The sequence below is a fragment of the Cyprinodon tularosa genome, unplaced genomic scaffold (genome assembly GCF_016077235.1).
Source record: "Cyprinodon tularosa strain WSP-4 unplaced genomic scaffold, ASM1607723v1 ctg1137, whole genome shotgun sequence".
Lineage (NCBI taxonomy): Eukaryota > Metazoa > Chordata > Actinopteri > Cyprinodontiformes > Cyprinodontidae > Cyprinodon > Cyprinodon tularosa.
This window is the reverse complement of record NW_024037934.1, coordinates 39,355-56,445: the sequence shown is the minus strand read 5'-3', so window position 1 is coordinate 56,445 and position 17,091 is coordinate 39,355. Positions and strand designations below refer to the sequence as shown.

The 17,091-nt window shown below is 40.2% G+C and overlaps 1 protein-coding gene across 2 annotated transcripts in view; it reads left to right on the top strand.

Annotated features, from left to right (window-relative positions):
- LOC119795491 (oxidation resistance protein 1-like) overlaps positions 1-17,091 on the top strand; it is a 98,330-nt gene that overhangs the window by 48,106 nt on the left and 33,133 nt on the right. Inside the window, exons 3-4 of one of the 2 annotated variants that reach the window (XM_038303526.1) lie at positions 8,962-9,069; positions 12,277-12,390. The exons of the other annotated variant lie outside the window; for it this stretch is intronic. Of the exons in view, the coding sequence (XP_038159454.1) occupies positions 8,962-9,069; positions 12,277-12,390 (222 nt within the window). The remainder of the gene's footprint in view (positions 1-8,961; positions 9,070-12,276; positions 12,391-17,091) is intronic. 2 annotated transcript variants of the gene reach the window in all.

Here is a 17,091-nt window from a genome sequence, read left to right as displayed (position 1 = left end):
GTAACCTACTAACACGGTAAGGAAAGCATCAGATGAGCTACCTGAGAAACTAACGTTACGTTTTCTCACTGTAAAACGAAACAAGCATGGTCGCTCATCCTGCTGATCAGCTCTCTTCACTGCCATTGAAGGCTCCAACGTGTTTCCTTTTCAGGTGCTGCATCATAACAGTGGTGCTCCGCGCCATGTTCATTTGTTTTTACAAAAGTTGCATGTTACGACTTTTTTCACTTTACAAAGCGCAGGCTATTTTAATTATTGTGGTCAATTTGCGCCGTCAATCCCGGCGCATGCGCGCTTCATTTGCAGTCTGGAAGCTGAGGGTAAACATCCTCTGACTGCAGCGCTGAGAGGGACTCCTGCGGGAGCGGGGTTGGGATGGGGGAGGCGCCCCACGGCAATGACGACGGCGGCGGATGACACATTAATCGCGCGACACAACTAATCGATGATGAAATTTGTTTCCAACACTTTTAAAAGCCCTAGAATCAAATATTTATTTAGTGTTTTTTTCCCACACTGGGTCTTGGAGTTTTCTTGTTTTCACATTGTACTGCAAGGTGCTACCTAGCTTAGCCGCAGTAGGCTGCTTCCCTGTTTACCCCATGCATACACGCGCATTGTCGTACTGCAGTGTTGTTAGAGGGCTTTATTTACTTAAATGAGTGAAACACAAAAACAGACCAACGGAAAATGAACTTTGCATGCAGACAGAATGAGCTACTGTTGTATAGATAAATAAAAAGTGAAATAACATGAATAAATCACCTTTAACAGTCCTATATCCTGTTTTATCAAAGCAACCCAAAGTCAACTACAGGCATCTCCATGATATAACGTTGCCTTTTGCATTGAGGAGGATTCATTTGTTACACTTGGCTTCACTGTTATGCTGACTCGCTCTGTGTTGGCTCCGCCCATTTCCTGCCCATTTTCCTCTCACACCTAAAAAGACACCTTATCTATAAAGCCAGTTTACTAACTTTTTAATGACCAGCGTTGCCCACCAATGAGCTGAAACGTCTTGTAGCTGCCTGCTGCTCTAAGGAGATGTCCAAGAATGGAAGTTAACAGCGAGGACTGTGGGGTGAGGTTTCAGACGGGAAACCAGGCTGTCCCCACATCTTCCTCCTGTCACCAAAAGCTGTTCAGCTTTGGTTGACTCCTCTTCAGTCAGATCACAGACACAGAGGTGTTTCCAACGGCTACTTAGATCATTAATTTACTTAATCCAAAACTAAACGGCATTGCACTGCTGTAAACTGTTAAACCCATGCCTTTCAGTGAAGTTCTGGGTTTGACTCCTGGCCTGCAGTCTTTCTGCTTTTCTGCTTTTTACATTCTTTTTTTTTTCTATAGATTCCATTTTTTCAAAATTTATGTTAAAAGATTTCATATTTTTAGGGGGGGGGGGGTTTCTCAACATTTGATACTTTCACGAGTTGCATTTTTTAAATTGTGTTTTACAGATCAAATAAAAAAAGGATTAAAAAAATCTGAGAAAACTGCAAAGTTACTCTTAACTTTTTTTAATTAAAACGTTTTTGTTTTTTTACTTTTATTTCTGGTTGGCATTTTTTTAATTAACATTTAAATTTACAATAGGTATTTTTTTCTTTTAACAATAATGGAACAAAATCCCCTCCTTCTTTGCATTCTGACTTCCTGCAGCAATCAGAAATCTTTCATTCTCAGCCCTTTTGAATTTTCATCACCCTGGTTCCATCCTGCATTTATTTTAAACATCTACTTGGATTGAATCGGTTCATTAAATCTTCCTCGATGGAAAAGCAACAGATAGGTGACTGCTTATCTCTGAAATAAGACATTCCCTAGCTTCATTTTTTAAATAACATTATTAAATTTAAATTTAACAAGGCTGCATTTGTTGCCTTTCTCTGCTTTTAAGGAAACCTTTTTGAGGAAAAAATAAACACCTGGATATGAAGTGAAATGTATAATTGATGTGTTTGACAGGTAAAAGTGCGGCATGGATTGTTTTTGCTTACACTACACCTATTGGGCTTACAGTTCACCATGCGATCCATACTGCATAGTGCATCCCTTTATGCATTGTTCATTGCTGAGGTGCGCTCGTTGCTGAGTCAGGGAGACTGAGTCCCAGCAGCGTGACCGACCTCAGCTCTTATTAGTTTGTTCCCCCGAGGTCGGCCATCTAAAGTCAGCGAAGCCCACAATAAAGCCTGTGTTAGAACGCTGTGCACTTCCTGGTCATCTCCTGTTTTCCTCTCTTCTCCCTCCCACGCTGCGTCAGTCTCCATCTGACCTCAGATTGCATTATCGCTGATCGGTAGCCGTAACAGTCTCCGTGGTGTATCCTGAAGATTTCAGGGCTTCACAGCTGTTATTGCTCGTAGATTACTTTATAAGAGAGTCTGGAGACACTTCTCCTCCCACTCTTTTAATTGCTCAGCAGTGCAGGTTGTCGCAATCAGTAATTGACCAGAATCACATGACTTTTTCAGTTCCAAAAAGCTGATTATAATGAAAACAGGTGACCGAGGGTGGATTCCTGTCACCGTACTTTAGTGGTGATTCGTCTTTCATGGAGCGTTCCAGCTGGATTTCTGCCATCATTAGTTACTTTTCTGGTGTCGGTTACAGTGAGAGTCGACCCAGGGATGATTTATCATCCATGGTGTCACTTCTCTGGCTGCTTGGAGAGGCATCCTCTGAAGGGGGTGGCCGACTGGATGAATGGGACCTGAATATTAAAAACGGACTGAATCCTATCAGGATTTTACTTCGTTTGCCTTTATTTTAATGTAGTTTCTTCAAAACAACCTTTGGCTGTGAATGAATTAAGTCTGGAAAAAATGTAGAAAAAAAAAACTAACCTGCTGACTATCGGTGACAAAGTACAATTTATTTTACAGTCAACGAAAAATAAATGATTCCTTCTGTATGTTATTATGGGACATTGTTTTTACAAGGTTATCAATATATTTACTTTTCACCTCAAGTAACAGCTTGGAAACAGCTGTTCCAAACGTTGCATTTCCGAATTCTCCCGAGTGGTGCACAACTTTACACTAGTGAATAAAGTGAATGTGATTGGTCGATTATCAAGGGGGCGGGATTGTTGTGGCGGAAGATTCACAAGCAAGTTTTATTTTGGCCGTTTTCTCTGAAGCATCTTGCTAACCAGTTAGCAACTTAGTGCTAGTAGGTTCCCAATGGGAAATTCCATTGGGACCAAGTAGCACTAAATTGGTGACTTAGAAACGACACTGTCAAGGAACGCTATGGACAGAGGAAACATGCAAGAGGAGGAGAGTTTGTGTCGGAGGTCGTGGATGAGTCTCCTCCATCATATATTTTTTATTTAGAGGAGGAAAGCGGGGACGAAGATGTTGTAGAAGAGGACGCCAGGGCGTCAGAAGCTTGGTTTGGTGTAGAAGGCTTACAGCCGTACATGTTTGAGCCCTTGCCTCGCAACGCTGCCAGTTCTGTTAGCTCTATGCCTGCTGAAGACACAGACGTCCATCCCCGTGAACACTGGGACGGAACTCAATGGGAAAGAAAATGATTCTTATTTCTTATTTCAACCGTTGTGTATATTAGCTGCGACATGAATCAAGATGCTATGACCAAAAATATTTGATTGACAGATGATTGTTGATATATGATTTGCCAAATTAAGGGTGTACAAGCCCTTGTTCTTCATTTTCCATTAGCTTTTTACAGACTATTTTAACTCTCAAAGTAATACAAACATAGTGAGTTCCTTTTCCACTAAATACAGGACAGGTACTTCCATTGCTGGGGACGGTTGACAACCCTAATTGCAGTGTAAATATGTTGAAATCCATCTCATAATATTTACTCTATTTAGTTTGAAAATTAGTATTTCTTAAATAAAGTTTATAGTTAAAAACTAATCTTGGACCCCTAAGACTGTTCGCGCATTTTTCCAGCCCATCAATCTGCAGCAAAAGTTTTAAGGGAGTAGTTTAATTTGTCTCTTTCAGTATCTACATACTTTGTGGATTTCTGTCGGCTTCTTCTCAACAATTAAGCCTTAAGTCAAGTGATGTTGGTAAAAGTTTATCCAAAGTTCTGCTCAGGTCCTGGAACAACGGTTCAATCAGATCGAGGTCCAGACTTTACCTGAACCACAGCGTTAGATTGTTATTGCCTCTCTTCAGCCATTCTGTTGCAGATTTAGATGTTTAAGGAAAGCAGAGTTTGGATCATGCTTTAACTGTCATGCAAAGGATCTCGTCTTTTCTGCAAGGAACCCAAGTCCTAGTACTGCAAAAGAAGCTGCACTGATCCCTGCACCACCACAGCTGGTTTTAGGTGTTAGTGCTAACCTGAGGTATTTGGTTTCCTGCACACTGGGTCTTGCTGAACAGCCCAAAACTCTTTCTTTATGTTTTGTTTCTCCCAGATGCAGCTCTGCCAGCAGCAGTCAGGATGTTCTTTTTTCAAATTCAAAACAAGCTGCACTTGAGCATTTTTCTGATTTTACTGTGATGAACTTTATGATTCTTTAAAACAAATTCCAGACTGATGAGCAGAAGCAATCTGAGCTTAAAGGTGATGATTGATTTCTTTGTCTAACCAAAATTATTTCACCGACTGTTTAGTGATTAAACCGTCTAAGAGAAATTGCAGTTTTGTTTGAGTTGTATTTTTTGTTTTTGTTTGTATCGGTGAGAAATCTGCCTTTCTGCAAACTTGAGGTTAGATTTCCTGTTCAGGCTGCGTCTGTAAGCCCTGCTGTGCTTCATTTCATAAATACAGACTCACAGTTTGAAAATTTGTTCTGCTTTAGTGCTGTTTGTTTTACTCTTCATGTTGCATTATCTTTAGAGATTTCCAAAGCTTTTGGACTTCAGTTACGCTCAGTCGGCTGGACTCTGTACCCTGCTGTATGCATGATTCACCTCTGTGTCTTTCTCATTGCACAAGATTAGATCTAATGAAATCCAGATCCTTTTGGGGGGGGCGTAACGGTGTAAACTAGCTCCAAATATCGACTTGAATTTCTTTATCTAAATACAATAAAGCTATCTTCTGCTCGTTTCTGGCGTCTGAGAGTTGGTGTTTCCCCATTCCTCCCCTAAAATTGGAACATTTCTCCACAGAAGTGATGTTACCGTGTCACATGCTGCTGCCTCATAAGCTACAACTCTGCTTTTAGCTTAACTTCCTGTCCATTGTTTCCTGGAAACTATCATGTGGAGAACTTTGCTTTGTGCTGTTTTTTTTTGGGACTGTTTGCACAAACAATCCAGTGAGTGTTGCAATAAGGCATGCAGAATCCGTATTCTATGCTCAAAGTTCACGTCTCAGAGATCATCCTACAGGCTGCTTCTGTCCCCTGAGAGCGCTTTCTTCCCTCACACCACATTTCCTGCAAAGGCGGGCTCTTTCTCCGATGTCAGCCTTGTTTGGAAGCTGGGAGCTCCCAGGGGGCACGTTGGACGCTTAACTATTTCAGACACATGAAGCACATCTCTGTAGTGCGGATCCTAACTGGTGGAGACAAGCAGACGCACCTGTGTCACACTGCAGGGTGCTGCAGCTGAGCACAGGGTGTAACCCACAACAGCTTGCATGATCTGCTAAATCTCCGCTAACATGAAGTGTTGCCTCCTCCTCTTCGGCTTGTTTGATGTAATTCAGGACGATGTGCTTAACGTGAAATGAATGCCTCGAGCTGTGCAGAGCGGAAGGCAGATTACCAACTAAAAAAAGATATTGTACAATTTTCAGAAATGTGTCTTTTTTTCTTTTCTTTTTAAGAGATTTAAACATATTTTTTCTGTTTGTGAAGAAACTTTTTTTTTTAAACATTTCTGATTCATTTATTCCCATAATGTCAGATGTAGAGACTTTGACTCTGAATAAGTAACACTTTTGCAGGCTGGATATTATAAACAGCACCCATCGCTCCTCAGTATTTCATCTCAACTGAACAAATAAAATAGTTTTATCTTGTTTTTACATAGATTCACATGAAAAGAGGTTGGAAGTGGAGGCATTGTTTTGCTTTTTCTCGGTTGGATTAGAAGGAAAAAGTATAACCTTACTCACATAAAAAAAATGATGTCCAGATATCACATCTAAAATATTTGACTTCACTAAATTTGAATTTACTGTAATTACTTGTTATGACCTGATTATTTTAAATTGATAAAAACAATAATACTGCAGTTGACCCAACATTTAAGTCGTAGGGAAATCACATTTAAATGTCAAATCATTCTGGCTTAAACATGTATATAAAGTTACTCTTTATCAGACAATATTGTCCCAAAAATAAGGACATTTCTATAAAAAAAAAAAAAAAAAATCCTTTCTTAAAATCAGTTTTTTCTTTTCCGTTATCTTATGCAGGCCAGTTTAATTATACGTCAGCTTGAACACCTAAATTCGGCCAATCATATATCAACGGTCATTTGTCAATCAAATGTTTTCAGTCATAGCCTCTTGATTCATATGTCGCAGCTAATATACGCAACGGTTGGAATAAGAAATAAGAGTCATTTCCTTTCCTATTAAGTTCCGTCCCAGTGTTCAGCAGGCGTAGAGCTAACAGAACTGGCAGCGTTGCGAGGCAAGGGCTCAAACATGTACGGCTGTAAGCCTTCTACACCAAACCAAGCTTCTGCCGCCCTGGCGTCCTCTTCCACAACATCTTCGTTCCCGCTTTCCTCCTCTAAATAAAAAATGGATGACAGAGGAGACTCATCCACAACCTCCAACACAAAACTCTCCTCCTCTTGCATGTTTCCTCTGTCCATAGCGTTCCTTGACAGTGTCGTTTCTAAGTCACCAATTTAGTGCTACTTGGTCCCAATGGAATTTCCCATTGGGAACCTACTAGCACTAAGTTGCTAACTGGTTAGCAAGATGCTTCCGAGAAAACGGCCCAAATCAAACTTGTTTGCAAACCTGTATCTCCCTTTTTCGAATATAGATTAAGAAAATAACTTGGAAAATATTTAAATTCTAGTATATTTTTGGAAAGACAGGATAAATTAAAACCTCTTTATTTAAAAAGTGACATTTCTCATAAATCCTTTACACATAGAATAGTGTTTACTTACTTAAGTCATGTATTTTGGATACAGCTCAAAGGTACTGGATATCTGGAATTAATGGGCTTTCTCCTCTATAACAGGCATAATAAACACATTTTTATAAGAACATACTGTTGATGTTGACATTTAGGATAACTTAATTTTTTAGCACAATTCAGTGCAAAGGCAATTCAGAGTACTTTGTGCCAGGTAATGTCTTTCAACTGTAGTTCAAACCTTGCTGACCAAAGCTTTGGATGTCCTCTGTTCATCTAATGATGAAGTCTAGAACTTATTGGCTAACTGGGAAGAAGCAAGGAGGTGGCGCTGCATGGGAGCCAACAATTAAATAAGAGTGACTATTTATGGAATATAAACTAATAGGGGTAAAGACATCTTAAAAGGATGGATTTTGCATGGAGCATGGAGTTTGTATGTTCTCCCTGAGCATGCGTGGGTTCTCTCCGGGTACTCCGGCTTCCTCCCACAGTCCAAAAACATGACTGTTAGGTTAATTGGCTTCTCTAAATTCTCCTTAGGTATGAGTGTGTGCGTTAACGGTTGTACGTCCTGTTTGTCTCTGTGTTGCCCTGCGATGGACTGGCGACCTGTCCAGGGTGTACCCCGCCTCTCGCCCATTGACAGCTGGAGATTGGCACCAGCAACCCTCGCGACCCCATTTGGGACAAGCGTGTCAGATAATGGATGGATGGACATCTTAAAAGGAGGCAGTGAAGAAAATAGAACTGTTGGACCATAAACTTACACTAATGATTTAGTAACTTTAGTTCAGGTTTAACTTAAAGGTTTTACTTTGTTATGACTTTGCAGAAACAAGAATAAAGTCTAAGACGTAGATGCAACTATATTCCGAATGACTGAAGATCATCTCACTTAATGTCTCCTACAAGGCTATAAGCATATTTGCTCCAAATGTTGTGTCTACTCATAGACTGCTGATGGCAAACCTACGTTGTCATGTGGCGACATCACTTTAGACCCACCAACTGTGATGGCCGCAGCATCTATCCTATGGATGAGATTTGTCCCAGTTTTGGTCTTTTTACCCTAGTTTAACTCTTCCTGACCAAAGCTGTGGTTGTCTGCAGCAGGTCCAGAGGTAAAGTGTGGAACTTGTTTTGCTGGCTGGGAAGGAGCCACGAGGCGGCGGTTGCTTGTCTCCCACGGTTGCGATAGGCAGAGCGGCGCTGAGCGGCAAGGGCTGCCCAATGCCGCTCATGGCTTTGCTGCTGACACAGCTGAGTTTCCCCACTGCGTAACAATAAAGGATATCCTATCATGTCCTCGGTGTGTTTCTGACCAGGAAGTGGTAGGTAGTCGGCTTCATTAACTTGAGGAAACCCAATAACTTAATTTTTTTTCTGCACCAATAAGAATCCAAGAAGGTTCTGAGCCTCAAGTAAATACTTTAAATGGATCTTAATCCTACATCTGTACAGGAAATAAGATGCTAAAAGGGACTGGATTGATTTTTGCAAAGCTGCTTTTCTTTTTGCAAGAAATATTGTAGCGTATTATGGTAAAAAATGTTGATCTATGGAATCATGCCAACACCTTCAGGCGGTTATTAAAATGTATGGTTACAGTTTTGGCCTTGTGCAAATTGTTTTTTTTTTGATGATATAACAGAAGACATTGTTGTCAGTTTAGATTCCTGGAAGCTAACAACATATATTTATTCTGGGTCAACAGCCGATGTCTTTAATGTGAATTCATGCTGGATTCTATTAGAAGACGAGGCGTTTAGAGTCGATCGAAGGTCTCATCTTTTCAGCTGGTTCCTCTGTGTTTGTTCCATGTCTGACCTGCGCAGCTCTCTTAGGATATGCCTCCACCAGGAGCAGCTCTGTGATTTTTCTGTCCTTTCTCTTGTTTTGTGGTCCAGGTGGAATCGCGGGACACGTTGAACAGCATTGCGCTCAAGTTTGACACCACACCCAACGAGCTGGTTCAGCTGAACAAGCTGTTCTCCAGGGCGGTGGTGCCTGGCCAGGTGTGAACCGCCGTGCACGCCTTCACTGTAGCCTCGGACCTCCAGCCACCCCTCCAACACATGAGCACATTTCACTGCTCCGTTGTGCTTTCTCATTGGTTTGCCTTCATCACAAACTGACTCTATGCTGCATATGAGGATAAATGTGAAAAAAAAAAGTTAGGGATCACAACACCCCATGTGTTTATTTTTTTTCCACCTGATTTCACAGAGCATCGCTGACTCACTAACCACATCTCTATCTGTCCTAATTGCCGGCTAATTACAGCATCACTCATCCCAATAGGCTGCAGTACGTTCTATAAGACCCATTTTGTTTCTAAAAAGATTTAAGAATACGTGGTTCTTGGATTCAAGCCCCATGCGTTCCCGCATCACACAGTTTAACCATCTTTTACCTGCCAAACACTTTCAGTAATACTTGTTGGGTTGTTGTTTTTTTTAAGGGAAAGAGGGCAACATGTCTATTTTGTCTCTGCATTTCCTGGCTCCAAAAACTGAGTCACTTAAAGGGACCCAAACCCCAGCCCAGCCCGCTGGCACCCATCACTCCACCTCAGCTCTCAGCAGGTAGAATTTGAGAGCATTATGGTCTCTTACTCAGTCATGGTCCCCAGCTTCCACACAATAAGGAGCCCAAAGGCTGAAAATACATTAGGATTAATGTTTAATCTCACAAACTATATAAGCAGAGATACAAGTTATCAAAAAGGAAAGGAGAGATTAAAACTTTAAACTCCTTAAACTGTTTAATGTCCTTTACCCATTACAGACAGGTTTAAAATAACAGTCCTTCTGTAGAGAAACACATGCAGAACTCTATTATAGCTGTTTGACCCACCATTTAAAACAGATTAAACTTACATAATATGATGAACTCCATATTAGTGGATATGAAAGTTAGGATATATTTATGGCCATGTTCTCAACGAATAACCTAGCTTTTTAATGCTCTGTTAATGCTCTTAGAAATAATTTTAATGCCATCAACAAGTACCTATTCTTCTCATATATATATATATATTTGTGTGTGTGTGTGTGTGTGTATATATGCATATGTGTGTATATATATATATATTAGGGGTGGAACGGTTCACAAAATCCACAGTTCGGTTCGATTCACGGTTTCGTGGTCATGGTTTTCGGTTCGGTTCGATTCGGTATATGTTGATTGTTACACTGAAATCCCATAGAAATTAATGAAATTAATGAAAAAATCCCCCCAAAAATAATGGATTGTAATTATTTTAAATGATCCGCGGAAACCCTGGATCATTTCCGTATGTTTTGCTGCTTTGAATTTAATCATCTGGCGCATGCTCTTTAGCCTGACAACAGCCAGATGCATGTCACGCTCATGCATCTGGCTGTTGTCAGGTTACATGCTCTCTACCATCTCCAAGGGACTCAGAGCGGAGCAGACGAAGCCACAGTGGGGGCTGTAGGCTTTGCTTTGAGCAGCCGGTCTGGAGCACAGCGCAGCGGAGCGGAGCACTGACGGAGTATGAGGGATTTCGGGGTTAGCATGACATGTTGGTCATGTTGCTGTTAGCATTAACAAAACGTGTTGCACAATGCTTGCACACTGTTGCACATTTATCCACAACTTTCTTTCCGCCGTCATCGTAGGTCACTCTAAATGCAAAGCGGTCCCATACAGCAGACCTATAAAGTGCTGCTGGCGCGTCTTCCAACGCCTGTTCTTTCCCACTCGCCATTCCGACACAATTCTCCACAACAACTGATTTTTTTCCCCTGCTTCTTCTTCTTCTTGTTTACTACTGGTGGTTGGCTTCGGTCGCAGTACCGCCACCTTCTGCTCTGGAGTGTAATCGCTTCGCCTATGAGAAAAAGGAGCAGCGCATGAACCGAACGAAACACACGCGAACCGAACTGAGACAGTCTAACCGAACGATTCGGACGGTTTTCATAAATCGCCCCATCCCTAATATATGTATATATATGTGTGTATATATATATATATTTATAGACATATATATACACATATTTGTAACCATTTGTTATGACCCGGCTGGACTGGTCGCAACAAAAACTGGGGGGACACGGAAACAGGCAGTACTTTAAGCCTGTAAAAGGCATTTATTTAGCAGAATCAAAAGAATGAACTAAATGTCAGCATCAGACGGCAGCTCGGATGGGGCGATCACGCCTGGTCCCTCCACACCAGAACCCCGACCTGGTCCGGACTGGACTGGATGGCTGTCTGCGGCGTGCTTGCTTCAACCAGGAGACGCGCCTCTCAAGCAGGGAACACCAACGCTCTGAATGGAACGGCGCTCCTTAAATATCAACCAGGTGGCCGCATAATGGAAGCGCCTCCCACCTATATATGTATATGTGTGTTAATAAGTTTTTTTTATTTTTATGAGTCATGGGTATTTGTTGATGGTATTAAAACATTATAAAGCATTAAATTAAAGTTACTCATTCCTGTCTAAACCTTTTAAGGGTTGCATATTATGAAGTTTAAGGTAATATCTATAAAATTGTACCAGTTTACACATAACTTTCCAACTGCATCAGAAACCTTAGTCCTCTGACGATACGACCAGTTTTAAGGAGATCTTTCCCTGGGATTTTATAAAGATCACAGTTTGTAGAAATAAGTCTTTCAAAATTGCCTCTAGCTGTCCCATGCTGGATGATTCTCCCTTTCCTGCTAAATGAGGACAATAAAAAAGATACTAACTGCTCATTCACTCTCATTAAAGTCTTATCCAAAAAAAAAAGAAGCCAAAATCATTTTAAATTCACTATTAGTTTTCTCTGTAGGTGGTTTATAGAGCTGCTGAATGCCATGCTGGGTTATGGGCTTAGAAATGGATTGATTTTTAATTTTGTGACATTTTAGAAACTAAGCGGTGAATAGATTTATTTGTAGAAATCACATTTCCTCTTCTATGATGTCAAATATAGTCAACCTTGTGAGCAGAATGGAAGCGTATAGGAGTTTTACACCAGCTAGGAAATGCACGAGACATCGCATCCAGTCACTGCTAATCCTCACACTCTGACCTACTGCCACCGTCGTCACTTTCCCCGTGTCTGTTCACTGTTTCACTAACATGAGACTCTCACCATGAGTTCATGTTTTTGCCCTTGTCAGTCATATGTTTTGCTGTGCATGACAGAATCTCCATCTTTCACCTGCGCTGGTATAAATACAGACATGGGTTATGTTTGCAGGTTCTGTACGTTCCTGATCCCGAGTACGTCTCCAGTGTGGGAAGCTCCCCCTCCCTCAGTCCCATCAGCCCCCTGTCTCCCACCTCCTCTGAAGCTGATTTAGAGAAGGCGACGGTATGTTGATGCACTTCCTCACACTCAGAAAAAAGGCAGGCAGATAAACTGATTAAAGTGTTTGTTTCAAAAAGAAAATACTGTCAGCATTTACACTTATCACAACTGATGGTATCTGTCTGTTGTTGCTCTTTGTTTGGATACGCTGATATCTTGGAGAATTTCCGTCGCTGAAGCTTTTTGGTGATATTAAGATCTCCACAAAGGATCACATGGTAGATTCTCTGTTGCAGATTTAACAAGTAAATAGACGTTCATCTTTACATCTTTATTGCTTCCACTTTCCACACTTAAATCAAAATAAGTCTGGAGAACCTAAAGAAATATAATCTAAAGAAAAAAAAAAAAAACGTAAATGTTCACAATATTTGTTTTTTTGTTTGTTTATATGCCAGTAAAACTACTTTGGCTGCATATGACGTCTTTGTGAAAAACAATGCCAGCATAGTTTTAGTTATTTTTGCTGTTTGTTAGTAAATGTAGCCTTTCTGTGTTTATTTACCACGATAACATCATGAGTCCAGGATTACATCACTGTACAAGAATACAACTGGTCAACAAGCCAAAGCAATGGAGGCGAGTGAGCGTGGAACTCAAAGAGTAGTTACGAAAAATAGGGAATAGTCCAAGATCAGGTGTAAAAAGGCACAAGAAGATGTTTTATTCAAAGGGGTTAAAAACTGAGTTTTGCTAGGAAAACAGTCTGACTGTTGGAGCGAATTAGAGCTGGAGCTAAAGCTAAGGTATGTTTTGGATGCCGCTGTGAAGTTTATACACCATAAGGGCTGCCACTAACGATTATTTTGCAAGTCGATTATTTTCTCGATTAATAATCTGATAGCCAAAGGTTTTTAGAGGCATACTATGCAACATTTTTCAGTTAATTAATGTGTTCCATAACGCTTTGGATGATTAAATGAGTCATTTCAGGTCGAACAAAGGTATTCTCTGCCGCCCTGGTGGTCTGTGGGGGAAATAACGTACTTGTAATTGCAGGAGCCCTCGGCCCGCACCCACAGGCTCAGAAGTCTCGTGCATCGTGAGAGTTGGTCTTGCTTTAAAAGTGAGAACTGCTACACGCCCCCAGTGAAAGGCATGCTCGTTGCTAGTGCAGTGGCGATATTTGTGCAGTTATCATGGCGGAACCAGCGAGAAAACAGCGAAAGCCCATGTTGGAGCAGGCAAGAAAGAATCACCACGTCTACTGCAGTAGACGTGGTGATTCGTTGCGTTCCCCTGTCTGCTAAGCTCAAAACAACCGGGCCTGTCTTGATGGAGAAACCAGAAGAACATCTGAGCATATTTACAGCAGTGCACTTTTACTTTTGCCCCTCGCTGGAAAATCTACACCGGTTGCATAGTATACCTTTAAAGAAGAATTATTTATTTATTTTTTTTTTTTATTAAGTCAGATGAAACTAAACTTTTCCACTTGAGGAGTTCTGGATAGAGAATATTGACAGACGAAAACGTTTTTTTGTTTCTTTCTAAAAATGTAAAATCTTTTTTTTTTTTATACAGTGTTGGATAACTACTGCTCTAAGTGGGTTGCCCTGTCAGCTAAAGGCATGTTTTAGAGTCTATTGTCCTTTTAACGATTAATCGTTAGCTGAAGATTATTTCAATAATCGATTAATTAATCTGATTAATTGTTTCAGTCCAACACACGTTTACATGTCTTAGCTAATGTTGCTCCTGGTCCTATTAACACTTTTAAGGCCTTTTCTCGGAGCAGTCGTCACAACATGGTCAGGACTTATTTATTAGCTGCATCAGTGACCATCATCTGGAGTTCTGGTAGTTTAGCTGTACCGCCTGCAGATGGCGCTACGTCGGTTTATGTAAATCATTACGATGCTGAGGTTCTATGTAGGCTAAAAAAAGATGATTAAATCAGGACAGAGTATAAAGCCTTATTTTATCATAATCAACTGGATCTTAGTCTTTTTGATGAAGGCATGTAACTTTTAAAGTTCAGCATCTAGTTAGCCTTAAGCTAACCCTCCAGGATGGTGTTTCACAGACATAAAACCTTCCATGTGGACTTCAAGGACAATCAGAGACATGTGCGTCCATGCGAGTGGATGCACTGCCTATGATCACTAACAGTCTTATCGGGTCATTCTTGTGGGGGGGGGTGTTGGCCTACTGGTTAGAGCAGCGGGCTTGGGCTCTGAGAAGGTTGCAAGTATCCGGTTTGATCCCTGCAGCCTGAACTCTGGCTCTCAGCAAGATCCATAACCCCACACTGCTCACAGGGCGCCACACGATGGCAGCCCTCTGCTTCCCAAGGAGATGAGTTAATGCAGAGGTAAATTTCTCCAGTGTGAGATCAATGAAGTTAAATTATTATTATTATTATTATTATTCTTTTGGGAATTTTTTCTTTGGATCCTGAAATATTTCAGTCCCTGCTCACATTCTTCCTTTAGACCAGAAGCTGCGATTGCATCATTTAGTCATTCTGTGAATCACAAAAAAATATTTTTTTCTTTTCCAATCTTAATACTAAACCGAATTTGGCTTAATAGGATTAGTTTCTTGTTAAACATGATGAAAGTATTGAGGTAGCTGATCCTCCTTTTCAGTCAAAGATGTTTCCTTTAATTAGACAAATAATCAAATCAATTGTTCACCACTTGCTGCAGTCAGAATCAACCACTGATGAACAGAAACTTCATGCAACTGATGACAGGAAGTGTTTTTAAATGTTTCATTCAGAGTAAAACCAGCAGTGCAGACATCCATCAGAACAGATCAGAGTGGGATCAGAGCAACTGAAGATTAAATGGAAAACCTGAAATATTTGTGGACAGTTTGATCATTGTTTATAACATTCAGTTTGTTTTCTTGCCTACTTCTTTCCCTAAAACATGGAAACCATGCATCTTTATTAGATATTTATTGAAGGGAAAATATATTTAAGAGCAAAATAATACCACAGATTTAAAGACATCTTCTCTGTATCGCTGGATATGTACTATTATGTAATAGAGGTGTAAATAGTAATCGTTTTGTATGGATGCAGACGATCCAACAGCCAATCCAACGATATCTTTTTTTTTTTTTTTTTTTTTTTTTTCCTCCGGTCTGTTTTTATCCATTTGCTCCTGGATGTAATTCTGACTCCTATTTTGCCCTCCTACCTCGCTTCCTTTACCCACTACCCTCTTTCCGCTTGCACACACAAACGCACAAACAGTAGGCAAGACAGATGCAGTGAATGAAGTAAAGGCCTATTTTTTGTTACCATTTGCTGCTAGTGCACTTTTGCACTTATTGCACAGATTTTGTTGAGTATTGTTACTCTATATTGAATGTATCTATAATCTATAACACAGAGGCATTATTATTTTTCAGTGAATTAGGGTTTCATACCCCTAGGTGGAGTACAACTTTGCTACTACGCAGAGGGGCGTGGAAACGTCATTTCGCCTGGCGGACGCGTCAAACATAAATCAGGGGTTAGATTTCCAAAAGCCTGCCTACATTTCTGCCCTCATCCTGTTCAGTAACAGGAGGAAAGTAACAGGGACAACAAAGCAGCTTTAGTTCGTTCCCAGTAGCTTTCCTGTTATCTGCTGAAGCCTGACCTCATTTTAAGGCACCAACATGATGAAGAAGAAGAGATACATCTCTTAAGAAATTCATTACAAAGTTCATTTTCTAAAACCTTGGATTGTGAAAATGGTGTATTCAAAGAATTTATTTTCCAAAATGATATTTATTTTATCATTTAAAAATGTTCCTATTATTAAGTGGGACATTTAAATGCTGATTCATTTATATTAAATGTTTGATGTGAGGAAAGTCGAGGTAATCGGCTGGTTTTCCTTAGATAGAAAACTTTGAACCAATCTGACTGGATGATCTGGTTAAATTGTCTTTGCAAAGTGCATTGAGATTACGTGTTGTGAATTGGCACTATAGAAAGGAAATGAATTTAAATATGATTGCGCATTTTATAATTTAAACATTTATTGTAATGTTTAAATGAATATAAATTAAACGGGTTCTTAAACATTTCTGCCTGCAAACCCAAAGATAACAATGGAAGAGGTTGGAGAACTCCTAAAATGCATATAACTATTTATCCTTTATTTAGTAAATAGCAAATAATTCTGTAGATTTTTAGATGCGTTCTTTGAAAATGACTTTTAATTGTTTATTTTTATATATTTATTGTAATTGTACACTTAATTATTTCTCTGTTTGTTTCACAGTTTAATTTGGTACAACCTGACCCCCATTTTGGGAACCCCTGCCTAAAATCACAAAAATTCAGCATAAAAATGTTTTTTTTTTCATTTATGCATAAAGCTGATTTACGTTAATATTCCTTTCATTGGAAGAAGGATCGGCTTGTGAACCGTTTCAAGTCATGATTCAGACGCTGGAACAGGAATGTGTGAAATCTGCTATTATTGAAACTTCCTCTGTAGATTCTCTGCTTTAATTAGTAACCAGGACCATCTGAGTCTTTGTTTTGTCTCCGTTTACAGAGACACTGATGTGTGACATAAAAACAGTGAGGCTGTAGCTTCATCTCTGCTCTGACATGATGGACCGGCTACACAGCATGTCAATCGTGATTCTTCCCACTTCCACAAACAACACATGCAGAGAAAGCCGCAGATTGATTCCCTGTTGTTTGTGTCCGCGGCGGCGAGTGCAGATCTGATCCAGTCGGCCGCACACATC